The sequence below is a fragment of the Oryx dammah genome, unplaced genomic scaffold (genome assembly GCF_014754425.2).
Source record: "Oryx dammah isolate SB20612 unplaced genomic scaffold, SCBI_Odam_1.1 HiC_scaffold_8, whole genome shotgun sequence".
Lineage (NCBI taxonomy): Eukaryota > Metazoa > Chordata > Mammalia > Artiodactyla > Bovidae > Oryx > Oryx dammah.
In genome coordinates, this window is record NW_024070192.1 from 13,551,634 (window position 1) to 13,566,004 (window position 14,371).

Below are 14,371 nucleotides of genomic sequence, written 5' to 3' on the forward strand. Positions count from 1 at the left end.
TTTCAGCTGAAGTGAGATTCATGGGAAAGCAGAAGTTGCTCCTTGGCAGTTAAATCCATCACTTTAAAAAATTGATGTTATGAAAATATGAGAGGCCTTTACTATATTTAAAAAAAACTAATGCAGTTGATTTTCATATGTACATTGTCTGCAAACACAGATAATTACCTAGATTCCTTAGGAGAACATGCACTTTATGTTTATCAGCTTTAAACGGTTAGGTATTTGAACAGACTTTCAGTGGAAATCTTTCTAAAATTAATTATATCCTTTTAATACAGAAACCCACATTAAATATATAAGGCAATATTTTATTAGTTTGCATTTCGAGTTATGTTTGTTCCTTGTTAACCTATAGCAGCCCTTCCCCTTTTCTGGTAGATGAGCTTTACAACAGATAACCTAGCATGTTTGAATTTTCTGTAAAATAATGACTCACAGTGAAGTTCTGACATAATTTCTTTGGAGTAAAACTTTGAAGAATTAATCCATTTGCTTTGGCTATTCAAGGACTTTTTCTGTTTGTTTTCTGGATCTTAGTTGTCTATCAGATAGAATATTTGGATTAGTAAGGTATTATTACTTATTATATATAGTCTACTTACTATTAGCAATTACTTTTGGCCTTTCGTTTGATAACAGGTGATTTCAAATCAGAGAAGTCTAATGGGGAAATAAGTGAGTCTCCTGGAGGAGGAAGAGGAGCATCTGGTTCAACTCGGATTATCACCAGGTTACGGAACCCAGACAGCAAACTGAGTCAGCTGAAGAGCCAACAGGTGGCCGCTGCAGCCCATGAAGCAAATAAATTATTTAAGGAGGGGAAAGAGGTGTGTTCTTTCTGTTTAAAACAAACATCTCTGGAATAAATAATTTTTAAAATAGAGGCAAGATGTTTGTAGACATACACTTTTAAACTGTATTTTCTTCACTTCGAGAGTGTAGTGTGTAAGAAGATGAAAAGTGTTAAGTTTATATTATGATAAATGTACACTCCAGTTTCAATCCATGCCTAGAAATGCTGAGCATGGATAGTATACTTTTTTATATATGGTTAGTTTTATTGTATGTAGTTCTAAAGAGAGAGAGGCTTCTTTTTCACATGTGGGAACAGGTAGGCTCTTTGTGGGCTTTATTAAAGGCTTAATGCTCAGATCTGACGGTAGTCATTTTAGGTGTACCTGCAACTAAAGGATGGGACTTAACCTCTTGATAGCAGACAGTAGTATGTAGAACATTATCTTAACCCTGATTTTGAATTAAAAAAATGGAAGCTAAGACTCAGTATTTCTGTCCCCCAGCCAGCCATGGTGATTGAATAAGGGTCACAGTTGTGTCTTTCAGATTTGAGAATTATTTGCAGGGTAGATATTTGCAAGAATATGCAGTGTTTTTAACATCATAGAAAAGGCTGTATTTTTTTTTTTTTTTTTTTTTTTGAGAGGGAGCCCAAGGCGGGGCACCCTCCGCTATTCAAGCGGGCGCTGGTGGCCTATAGAAAAGGCTTTAAAGCAGAGGTTTTCAGGCTACTTTTTCACTCTGACCCTCTCAGTAAGACATTTTTCATAGCCCAGTGTGTGCACGCATGCTCAGTTGTGTCCAGCTCTTTACGACACCACGGACTCTAGCCCACCAGGCCCCTCTGTCAGTGGGTTTGTTCTGGAAAGAATATTAGAGTGGGTTGCCATTTCCTCCTCCGTTAGGAATTGAACCTGTGTCTCCTGCATTGCAGGTAGGTTCTTTACCGCTGAGCCCCTGGGCAAGCCCTTAGCAGCCCAGTACATATATGTAAAAGTTTCCTGAAATAGTATTTTACCTTACTGTGTGGGAAGCGCTCTAGTATTTTCTTTCCTAGTCTATTGTATTATAGTTCATTTTTTTTTAAAGCTGGATAAGGCCCACTATTGATTTCACAGGCCACTAAAGGATTGGAATCAACTATTTAAAACACTGTTTTCATATATCTCTGGGCTCTTATCTAAAGCTGGAATGATAAAGGGAACAGAATAAAATATATTTTTAGGAGTGTATTTTGGAGGTGAATAGTACATGTAATGCCCTCATGCTTACCCCTAACCCCTGAGTATTGTAAGCTTGAGATAATGATTGTTGAATGATTTATATATCACACATTTGGTTTCAGGTGTATATTTGAGATATATAAAAGTACTTACTAATGTCCAACATATAACAGGCACTTTAATAAAGCTAAATTTTTTTTCTTTTTGCAGGCACATCTTGGTTGTTTAATGATAAATAATTAGCTTTAGCTTATAACTGAGCTTTTAACTTCAAAAGTGCAGTCATAAGATATATTTTAACTTACTTTGAATGATAAATTAAAAACTGTTGAAAGACAGTTGATCAGATTTATTATGCATTTGACACAAATAATGGAGTCTTTTTTTATTTTCTTGGCCAGGTACTAGTAGTTAACTCTCAAGGAGAAATTTCACGGTTGAGCACCAAAAAGGAAGTGGTCATGAAGGGAAACATCAACAATTATTTTAAGTTGGGTCAAGAGGGGAAGTATCGTGTCTACCACAATCAGTACTCCACCAATTCATTTGCTTTGAATAAGCATCAGCACAGAGAAGACCATGATAAGAGAAGACATCTTGCACATAAATTCTGCCTGACTCCAGCTGGAGAGTTCAAATGGAACGGTTCTGTCCATGGGTCCAAAGTTCTTACTATATCTACTCTGAGACTGACTATCACCCAGTTGGAAAACAATATCCCTTCCTCCTTTCTTCATCCCAATTGGGCTTCGCACAGGTAAAGGAAACTTAAGGTTTGTTTATTGCTGTGAATATAGTAAATATTTATAAAATTATTGCAGTTGTATACTTTAAACTGTCATTTAAAAATATGTATATATTAAAATTTAAAATAAATACTAAAAAATTAATTGGCTGCACCAGGTCTTTACTGCGGCATGCAGGATCTTTAGTCGTGGCATGTAGGATCTAATTCCCTGACCAGGGATGGAACTCGGGCCCCTTGGATTGCGAGTGTAGAGTCTTGGCTACTGGACCACTAGGGAAATCCCTAAACTGTCATTATTAGTAAATTGAATGACATCAGTTTAGTCAGTAAAACACTGAGGATGTTAGGAATATGAGTGTACTTCTATAGTTTCTGAACCAAGACTTCCCTGGCAGTCTACTGGTTAAGACTCCATGCTTCTAAGGGCATGGGTTCAATCTCTGGTCACGGATCTATCCTGCATGCTGTGCAGTATGACCAATAAATTGATTAATGGATTGGTTAATTTAACATATAAAGTTAATGAACCAACACTGACATTTGGAAGATTTCTGGAAAGCAGACTTTATTCCTGGAACCAAATGGAGTCCCAACAAAGTTGGGACATCACAGGTGTAAGGATTTGGAGGACTAACTGACCTCTGAGATTCCTCCAGTGTTCAAAATCTGTGATTCTGTGAGGTAGAAACTTCCAGTAGCAGTGTATTTTGTACTGATTAGTCTAGAAACATATGCCTTATATATGTCCTTAGTCCCTCAGTCATGTCTGACTCTTTGCAGCCCCATGGACTGTAGTCTGCCAGTCTCCTCTGTCCGTGGGATTTTCCAGGCGGAAATATTGGAGTGGTTAGTCACTCCCTTCTCCAGAGGATCTTCCCAACCAGAGATTGAACCCAAGTCTCCTGCATTGCAGGCAGGAGCCACCTGGGGCTGAGCCACCCCCTGGATAAGCCCATAGACAAAGGAGCCTGGACGGCTACAGTCCATGGGGTCACAAAGAGTTGGACATGGCTGAGCGACTAACACTTTGACATGCCTTATAAGGTAAAGTTGTCATAAATTACAACTCTGGTGCTTTTAAGATCAATAAGATGAAATTTTGTTTTTTCCCTTTTACCCCCACTTCTGAAATATAGGGCAAATTGGATCAAGGCTGTTCAGATGTGTAGCAAACCCAGAGAATTTGCATTGGCTTTAGCTATTTTGGAGTGTGCAGTTAAGCCAGTTGTGATGCTGCCAATATGGCGAGAATCTTTAGGACATACCAGGTAAGTGAGTCCTGAGCTTTATGAACAATGTGTTAGACTCCCTTTTGGAGTATTAGTCTACTAATAATGAAAGTTAATGTCTTTAAAAAGCCATATTAAAGACTTAACTAATCTTGACCGCAAAGAGTCGAACACAACTGAGTGACTGAACCACCTTGACCTCATTTTCCTCCTCTCTTAAGGTATAACCCTGAATGAATATTAGTTCTTATTGATGACACAGGATTGCAATGAAGATCAGAAGGGATCAAGTATATACAAATGAAAAATATTTTCTAAAGTAAAAAAAAAATCTTTAGGGACTTTCCTGGTGGGCCAGTGGTTTAAGACTGTACTTTCCCTGCAGGGAATTAAGATCCTGCACGCTGTAAGGCTCAGGCAGAAAAAACCACAAGAAACTAAAAAAGCAACATCAAGTGAAAGCATTTTTATTGAATAGGAAGAATGCTCATGTTTTTTGAATACTTATTCTGGAATGTGCTGGAGATCTGATATATTTAGAAACGGGTATTTGGCCCAACATGAAGTAGCCCCTAAGTAGTCCAAGAGTTACGTGACTTTAGCACCTGGTTAACAAAGAGGATAACTATTGTGATGCCACTCTACTTTTTAGCTCGAATGGACTTATTTTGTAACTTTAATTTTTAAAAGTTCTTATTATAAAAATAATATAAGCTTACAGTGAAAAGCATAAATTATTATTTAATGTGATAAGTAAGACTCCTTCTGAAGAACTATGGATAGAGGTTCGTGACATTTTACAGGAGGCACTAATCAAGACCATCCCAAAGAAAAAGAAATGCCAAAGGGCAAAATGCTTGTCTGAGGAGGCCTTACAAATAGCTGTGAGAAGAAGAGAATTGAAAGGCAAAGGAGAAAAGGAAACATATACCCATTTGAATGCAGAGTTCCAAAGAATAGCAAGGAGAGACAAGAAAGCCTTCCTCAGGGATCGGTGCAAAGAAATAGAGGAAAACAATAGAATGGGAGAGACTAGAGATCTCTTCAAGAAAATTAGGGATACCAAGGGAACATTTCATGCACAGATGGGCTCGATAAAGGACAGAAATGGTATGGATTTAACAGAAGCAGAAGATATTAAGAAGAGGTGGCAAGAATACACAGAAGAACTATACAAAAGAGATCTTAATGACCAGATAACCATGATGGTGTGATCACTCACCTAGAGCCAGACATCCTGGAATGTGAAGTCATGTGGGCCTTAGGAAGCATCACAACGAACAAAGCTAGTGGAGGTGATGGAATTCCAGTGGAGCTATTTCAAATCCTAAAAGATGATGCTGTGCAAGTGCTGCACTCAGTATGCCAGCAAATCTGGAAAACCCAGCAGTGGCCACAGGACTGGAAAAGGTTAGTTTTCATTCCAATCCCAAAGAAAGGCAATGCCAAAGAATGCTCAAACTGCCGCGCAATTGCACTCATCTCACACACTAGCAAAGTAATGCTCAAAATTCTCCAAGCCAGGCTTCAGCAGTACGTGAACCGTGAACTTCCTGATGTTCAAGCTGGTTTTAGAAAAGGCAGAGGAACCAGAGATCAAATTGCCAACATCCGCTGGATCATGGAAAAAGCAAGAGAGTTCCAGAAAAACTTCTATTTCTGCTTTATTGGCTATGCCAAAGCCTTTGACTATGTGGATCACAGCAGACTGTGGAAAATTCTTCAAGAGATGGGAATACCAGACCACCTTTCCTGCCTCCTGAGAAATCTGTGTGCAGATCAAGAAGCAACAGTTAGAACTGGATGTGGAACGACAGACTGGTTCCAGATCGAGAAAGGAGTACGTCAAGGCTATATTGTCACCCTGCTTATTTAACTTATATGCAGAATGCATCATGAGAAATGCCAGACTGGATGAAGCACAAGCTGGAATCAAGATTGCTGGGAGAAATATCAATAACCTCAGATAGGCAGATGACACCATCCTTATAGCAGAAAGCAAGGAAGAACTAAAGAGCCTCTTAATGAAAGTGAGAGAGGAGAGTTAAAAAGTTGGCTTAAAACTCAACATTCAGAAAACGAAGATCATGGCATCTGGTCCCATCACTTCATGGCAAATAGATGGGGAAACAGTGGAAACAGTGACAGACTTTATTTTCTTGGGCTCCAAAATCACTGCAGATGGTGACTGCAGCCATGAAATTAAAAGACGCTTTTTCCTTGGAGGAAAAGTTAAAACCAACCTAGACAGCATATTAAAAAGCAGAGACATTACTTTGCCAACAAAGGTTCATCTAGTTAAAGGTATGATTTTTCCACTAGTCATGTGTGGATGTGAGAGTTGAACTATAAAGAAAGCTGAGTACGAAGAATTGATGCTTTTGAACTGTGGTGTTGGAGAAGACTGTTGAAGAGTCCCCTGGATTGCAAGGTGATCCAACCCATCCATCCTAAAGGAAATCAGTCCTGAATATTCATTGATGGACTGATGCTGAAGCTGGAGCTCCAATAGTTTGGCCACCTGATGCGAAGAACTGACTCATTAGAAAAGACCCTGATGCTGGGAAAGATTGAAGGCGGGAGGAGAAGGGGATGACAGAGGATGAGGTGGTTGGATGGCATCACCGACTTGATGGACATGAATTTGAGCAAGCTCTGGGAGTTGGTGATGGACAGGGAAGCCTGGCGTGCTCCAGTCCATGGGGTCGCAAAGAGTCAGACACCACTGACTGAACTAAAGACTCCTCCTACCTTCCCTGCCCCTTTGGGCCCATTCCAAAGGTATAATGCTATACTTTAAAAAATATATAAATATATTTTTTGTTGCTTTTTACAGCTGTGTTTTACCTTATAATGAAAAATTTTAAAGAAAAGTAAGTATGCCTGCTAAATATTTTTTATCTGTCAAAGGTTGCTGTAAGTTTTCTGGTCTTCCCCACTCCTCCCCTGCCAACCTATAAATCTTATGGATACTTTTTTCCCTCTCTCCTTTCTCCCTCCTATTTTGAATATAATTGCCGCTCCTGATAGAAACTTACACAAATGGAATGGACTTAAATTCTTCCTAGGATTAAAAATAACTTAGATACTATTACAGTTTACTAATCTCTATGAGATTATCAGAAAAGGTGAAAAAAAAGGGAGAGGTCAAAGGACAAATAACCAATATCAATAACATTTCTAATTCTCTGTCGCTGATGCTGGTGATTTCAAACCTTCAGAGTCCACTGACATAGCATTCAGGCTTCCCACATCTGTAGAGAAAGCATCCTGTTGAACGCCTTGTTTTGAGTGGGAGAAGGGTTGGGGAGGAGGCGTCCCACAGGTCTCAGCCGTTGGACGTAGGGCAGAGGCCATGCTCTTAGGCACGAAAAGAATGTCTGGTTCAGTTTGAAGGATATCACTGTGCCTATCAGTAAGGATTTGGGCAGGAGCAGATGATTTCATAAGAAAGTTTTTCAGATTTTAGGAAAACAGGCAATTCTATTTAAGTTGTTCCATAGGGAAAAAAGGAGATCCTGTGCATTAGTTCTGTTGGTGTTATAACTTGATAAATAGGCAAATAGTTAAATGGAAAAGGTAAGAGCCTGTCTCATTTATTAATATTTACCATTGATTAATAATGAATAGCAAATAGAAGTGTATGCAGGAAATCTTAAAGCATTAGGAAATATACTCAGGAGTAAATTAAAAGAATAATAAATCATGACAAAATTGACTTCCTCTTGGCATGGAACATTTGTCTGTTTTTAGGAGATTATTAATACCGTGCTATCTTAAGAAGTCAGAGAAAACTTTGATTTTCTCTTTAGATGTCAGGAGGGCATTTGTTTATTAAAAAGATATGAGTTCATTATTAATTCTTGTATTAAGTATTAGAAAATACTTAAGTAAATAGAAATAGATGAGTGACTACCCCCACCCACCCTGCTTTGTTGTAAAGATACCTTTCAGACCAAACCATCATGTTTTTTAATGGAACTCTTGAAGTTTTCCCATTAACATTTAGGTGGAACAAAACAAGAGAATCCCCACTGTTACTGTTAACTTTTCCTAAAAGTATTAGTTAATGCAGTTTGCCAAGAGAAGTAAAACATATATAGGTAAATGTAGGGATAGTTATTTAAGTTGGTTTAATTATATACTTAATTGACTGAAAAACTGTAAAACAATATGAAAATTAAATAAGGTGGCCCCTGTACTCTACAATAGGATTTATATATACAAATAGAAACCATGAAAAAAATAGAGTGGGAGTTCTGAATTAAAATAACGAAAAGTACATTTAGTTTTGTTGCCTACTGAACTCCACCATAGCTATGGCAAAGGGATTTTTTTCAAAGCATAAACCAACAGGGACAAGGGAAACCACAGAGAATGCAGTGCCGTGTAGCTGTGGAAGCAATATTGCAGGTGAACAAACGGTACCCTAACCAAGAAAGGCCAAGTAGGGGAGAACTGAGAATTTTCACCAGTCACACCATAGAACCCTTGAAAGGCACGGGAGCAGCAAGTGCAGAGCAATCTGCTTGGGATTCTTTCTGGGCAGTGCAGCTGTTTTCGCCCCGTCCTGCCGGGTTCCCTGAGTGTGGTGAGTCTTCTGGCCCTTGCTGATGGCCCCACCCTGTGATTACACCACAAGAAGCTCTTAACTTGTGAAGTGTGACCCGGAGACAAGTTTATTTTTTCCTGGGGTGCTTTTTTTAATAGTGACAGTATTGCTCTTGCTCATGCAGCTGGTTTTATTCTCGCTACTAGGTTTTCAGGACAAATGATAGCACAGCACAGAAGTCAGCATAATGCCTGCCTGGGGTGGGACATTCTAGCTTTGGATGTAGTTGTTATTGATAAGGGTCTGTTTCTTAACCTGGTTGCAGTTTACGTGTTTTTAAAGATTATAATGAAGAAAATATCCAGCAATAACACAATACCTCAGACCAGGAGTAAATTTAATTCAGGGCATGTAAAGAAATCATTTATATTTTACTAAAGATATAAAGGCTACCTTGGGACTTCCTCAGCAGTCCAGCAGTTAGGACTTCACACTTCCACGGTGGGTTCAGTCCCTGGTCGGGGAACTGGGATCCACATGACACGCAGCGGCAGCACCCCCCCCCCAGCGCCTCCCCCGCCAGAAGGAAAAGATATAAAGGATATACTTTGAGTAAATGGAAAGAGACATCATACGCTTCCATACAGTATACTAATTATGCTAATTCAGTCTGTCAAATTTAATTTTCATTTACAATGTGGATAGTTTTCCTTTTGGAGGGTGAGGGAGACTTGACCAAGATGATACTAGTATTTCCTCTAGAAGACTTATTGTGTAAGAAAAGGAAAACAGGTATTATAGGAAACGGATTAGCTATTTAGAATGTGTTTCGAAGCTACAATAGTCAAAATACTTGGTCCTAGAGAAAAAGCAGAGCAATGGAATCAAACAGAGAATCCAAAAATAAACCTAAACACACATGGAAATCTACTGTGATAGCTTTTCCTGTCAGACAAGGAAGGAGGGTTTGTTTGGGGAAAATGTCATCCAAATTCCTGCTTCAGCAAAAACATTCATCAGACAAATGAGGATTAAAAAGAAAAACAACATACTGTTAAAAACAGTAACAAAAAGCTTAAATAAGAGAGCATGGATTAATTTATATTTTTGTTGTGATACTTTCTTTTCAGACAGATATAAAACCCAGATGCCATAGATGAAAAAAGTGGATATATGTATTTAAAATTCTCAGTGGAAAAATAATATAATCAAACTCAAAAGACAGCTGAGACACTGAGGAAAAATATTTGCACCACAAATGGAAACTTTCCTTTAAAATGAAAAAGACCTTTTTTATAAATGAAATATCCATTGCCGACAAGACATAGGATTTGAACAGGCATCTGGCAGCAAAATAAATATGAAAGGCCAGTAGACATTTTAAAAAAAGTGGTTACTTCTCTCATAATTAAATGTAAATAAAAACAATGGGATAATATTTCTTCTTTCTCAGTTGGGCTAATAATTTAGAAACCTGGTGCTGACTTGAGTGAAGGTATGGGAAAGCAGGGTGACTAGAGTTGATGGCAATGTGAAGTGTATAATTCTGCAGAGCAATTGGGCACTGTCAGCATTTTAAATACAATGCTCTTTGGACTCAGCCATCCTACCAATCGGAAACATAAGGGGTTACTCCTCGTGTTTACTAAGAAATAGGAGGACAGACACAGCAAAGCCCCATAGACATGGGGAATAGAGTGGAGGCTCATTCTGCACTTGGTGGCCTGGGTCTCTGTGAACCGAGGACGTATGGAGGAAGCCCCTGTCCCCAGTGTGCCCTCCAGTGTGGAGCAGCGTCTGGAGGCTCAGACTACCAACCTCCTGGGGTTTGATTCCTGGGGCCACCAGGCTGCCAGCAGTAGCCAGGATTTCTGCCTAACCACGTGGAAGTGAACCCCTTCATAGCTCACCTTTCTTGCTGCTTTTTCCCATAAGGATTGTCTCGGAGGTGTTGAAAACAATAGAATCTGCTCTGGTAGAGGGAAATCGTAGGTTAGCGACAATACTATCTCACTGGCCTGGCATCCCCAGCAAAGAAAAGCATTTGTCTTTGGTGATGAAGATGGACCTGTTCCTCACATGGACACCGAGAGCGCAGGCTGAGTTCCAGGCTCAGCTGTGTGCTCCCAGAGTGTCAGTGCACTGGTGCTCTTCCAGACAGGGCTTCCTTCTGGCCAGCATCTGTGAAGGAGGCTCAGTTGCTGTGCCAGACCTGGCCTTTCGTAGGAGTTTAAAGCTGAGCCCACAGAATCCCTGTGAAGAAATACTGCTTGCTTGTGGCTCAGTCACTTCTGTAGTCTGGGGAGCTGAGGCTGTCGGGTTTTCCACCAAGCTGTGCCTACAGAGTTTGCCCCACTCCCTGACTCCAGGCGTGGCTGCAGATCTATGATATCTGAGACTTAGTTAGTCCCGGTGAGAACTTCCTCCCTTTCCTCTTCTCCTGTCATTTGTGAAAGAATGAAGAATCGTTGCTATACTAGTTGTGTGCAGTTAACAGATTCTAGGGTCCTGTAGTCATAGGGACATGAAACTTGTTTCAAAGTCGAGATAGAAGGTTTTTGGTGGAAGGATGGAGAAATAAAAAAGAATTAAATCCCCTCTCACATCTTTGTAGCACCTGCTGCTCCCGCAGTTAACAAAAGAGCTCTTTCTTCTTTCCATATAGCTGTGCATTTGAAATTAGCTACTTCTGGGTAAGGTATGATAAAAGTAGTTATTCTACCACTAGGGCTTTTAGAGACAGGAGCTCCTTTGTAGATTTTGGTTAATGTTCTTTTTTATGGGAAATACTCCCATTCAAGAAATCTAGTGTAATCAACTTAAAGTAAAACCTCACCACAGACTCACCTGTCTCCTTACAGATAGGTGCAGTGGTATCTGATTTCCTGCCTGAAAAAAAAGAGCATGGTCTATGCCGTATGCCTAGTGATTATTGCCTGATTAATGTGGTCCTTCCTGCCCAAACCTTCCATTCACCCAATAGCGGGTCCCTGTCTCTCTGCTTGTAGGAAACCTAAATTCTATGTTAGTGGACCCTGTGAAGACTCTACTAAAGAGTCTAAATAGAAAGTGCTAAATAGAAATATTGGTTGATGAAAGTTTTGGGACTTGTTGATCTTTTTGGGGGGAGGTAAGAAGATAATGTATCTTAGGGTTTGGAAAGATCTAGTGCAGTTTTCCGTTGATTAAAAACTGTGTAATTGTATTTGTAATATAACATCCTTTGTGTGACTATAATGTTGGTATATCCATGAAATAAGTCATAAGTGAGTTATTTCTTATGGAGAGGCATATGGGAAGGACAGCAAGTTTTATTTTTGCCTTTTTGTACTGTTTGATTTTCTACTATTACATAATTGTATATCTGCTTATTTTTTGCGACTTTTCAATTTTCTGGGTTGTGGAATTATAGTTAATCATCCTTTGCTTTTTACCTTCCTAATCTTCAGTACTGTATTTTTATCTTTTTATTTTTTAAATGTAATTCTGTCTTTCTATTCATATATTCTTAGGTTACATAGAATGACATCAATTGAAAGAGAGGAAAAGGAGAAAGTAAAAAAAAAGGAGAAAAAACAAGAAGAGGAAGAAACAATGCAGCAAGCTACATGGGTAAAATATACATTTCCAGTTAAACATCAGGTAATTTTTAGTATGATCTTATTTAAAAGTGTTAGCCATTTCTGAGACTTTGATTCTGCAACTTTCGAATACTTAGTAATTTTATTTTACTTTTGATACACTTTTAATTAACATAGTTTGAATGAAGTAAATCTTTCTAGCAATTTTATAAGCATAGATTTTTCTTAGTAAAATAGATGTGAGTCATCAGACCAATTTGTAGAAATTATTATAAAATGTAAAATTGGTTTTCACATTTTTTTACATCAGGAATATTTAAGTTTCTTAAGAAATCTTTGATTCTGGGTGACAATAAAATTGGCAAATTAATTTGCCTGACTGTTGATTTTCTTTGGTAAAAATATGTAAAATCAAATGTGCTTTATAAAACATTCTCATTCTTATTTAATCAGCATGTTTTTATTTACACCAGGTTTGGAAACAAAAAGGAGAGGAATACCGAGTAACAGGATATGGTGGTTGGAGCTGGATTAGTAAAACTCATGTTTATAGGTTTGTTCCTAAATTGCCAGGCAATACCAATGTGCATTACAGAAAGTCAGTAGAAGGAGGTAAGTAACTGAAGCTATTTTTCTGCATAATTGTTTCTGATCCATATTCTTACAAATTTGTAGTATATTGACAATATTTTGGATAAAAGTTTTTCTGAAATTCTTTCTAGAATGTGTAAAATTACTAATGTAGTTTAATAAGCTCTCATTTTTTAAATTACCTTTATTCACAGGATTTTGATACTTAGGATTCTAGGTTAAAAAGGTGAGAGAATAGAACTTGTTGAAAGAAAGACCTCAGCTACTTAATTGTCTTTCTAAAATCTTAAATTCAATACTGCTTAACTTCTTGAGGAATCAAATATCTGGTGACTTCAGATTTGTAACGTATAACAAAACCAGAAAGAAAGCAATAGAGGCTTCCATAACACTATCACGTAAAGGAGATATTAATTCAGTTTATGCCACTGGCTGGTGACTTCAGTATTTAGAATCACAGAACTCTAGAGGTAAACTGTCCTTTTAGAAGACCATGTATTTTGAAACTCATGCTACACGAACAAATTATTTGATGAAGATGTTCAGGGACATGCTGAAGCTCACATAGATGAAGAGTAATAGAATCCTGGCTAAAACCTCTGTCTCCTGGCTTCCATTCCCCTTTCTGCACTCTACCTTGTCAAGTCTCCTTTGTTATCTAAGTGATTTTCAAGAGTAGTTCTGTTCGCTCTGCAGTATAATTTGCTGGTTTATGGTGTGGTATGGTCTTTGTTGTGAAACCTGTGTTGTAGGCCAAATAAGTACACACTTAGCTAACTGATTGGGCTTACTTGTGAATGGTTCTTGTGAAACCTAGACTGGTAGATTTTTGAAACTATTAAAGTTGTCATTGAATTACCTTTAGTAGATGTTCAATAACTTTTTGCTAAATAGAAACATTAAGTATTCACTTACTTATCTGATTATATTCAAGCTAAATGTCCATTATAATAAATTCCAAAAGGTTAATTTTTTATTATCATTTCATTGCTCTAGTTACTGTGTAGCACTTAGAATTATGGAGAGCTTTTAATTGTGTCTGACCTGCGTTGTCCTATTTAATAAAATCCAGATTATCGATATACAAAACATTTAGGCTTTTGTAAATTTATTTTGTATCCACTTTCCTTAGCATGGGGTTTTCTATTGTCTTAATGCTGGGCCTTTATCCAGCAGGTACCATGTTGGTCTTGGAGCATCTTTTGAGTCTTTTCCTCCCTAATCAGTTGCTAGCAGGGTAAAAAACTAGTGGTAAATCAGATCCAAACAAGGCCACACTTTGCATTTGGTTTTTTTCTCTTTTCAGTGACACAGTCTTAAATATTCTTAACCTGGGAGTCCATAAATAAACTTCAATTCCATCTAAGAATCCATTGAAATTTATTAACAAAAGTTTCTGTATGTACTTTTTTCCTAGATAGGGAATCATAGCTTTATCCAGTTCTAATATGGTTCTGTAATACAAACTATGTTAGAAACCACTCATGTAGACTTTCTGGGGTCAGTGAAGAGGGTGAAATAGTCTCCTATGTGAAGATTCCTGAAGTGTGTCTAAAGTGTAGTCTTTACTTCTATGGTTTAAGTCAGCTGAGCATATATGAAAGTATGTAGTATATTCAATTTTTGTTTTGTGAATTAAAAATAAGGTA

At 38.0% G+C, this 14,371-nt stretch overlaps 1 protein-coding gene across 20 annotated transcripts in view; it reads left to right on the top strand.

Annotated features, from left to right (window-relative positions):
• Positions 1 to 14,371, top strand: part of BPTF (bromodomain PHD finger transcription factor) — a 134,731-nt gene that overhangs the window by 72,914 nt on the left and 47,446 nt on the right. For all 20 annotated transcript variants that reach the window (XM_040244936.1, XM_040244934.1, XM_040244945.1 and 17 more), the window contains 5 exons: positions 643 to 830; positions 2,423 to 2,778; positions 3,906 to 4,037; positions 12,063 to 12,192; positions 12,605 to 12,743. In XM_040244936.1, the coding sequence (XP_040100870.1) occupies positions 643 to 830; positions 2,423 to 2,778; positions 3,906 to 4,037; positions 12,063 to 12,192; positions 12,605 to 12,743 (945 nt within the window). The remainder of the gene's footprint in view (positions 1 to 642; positions 831 to 2,422; positions 2,779 to 3,905; positions 4,038 to 12,062; positions 12,193 to 12,604; positions 12,744 to 14,371) is intronic.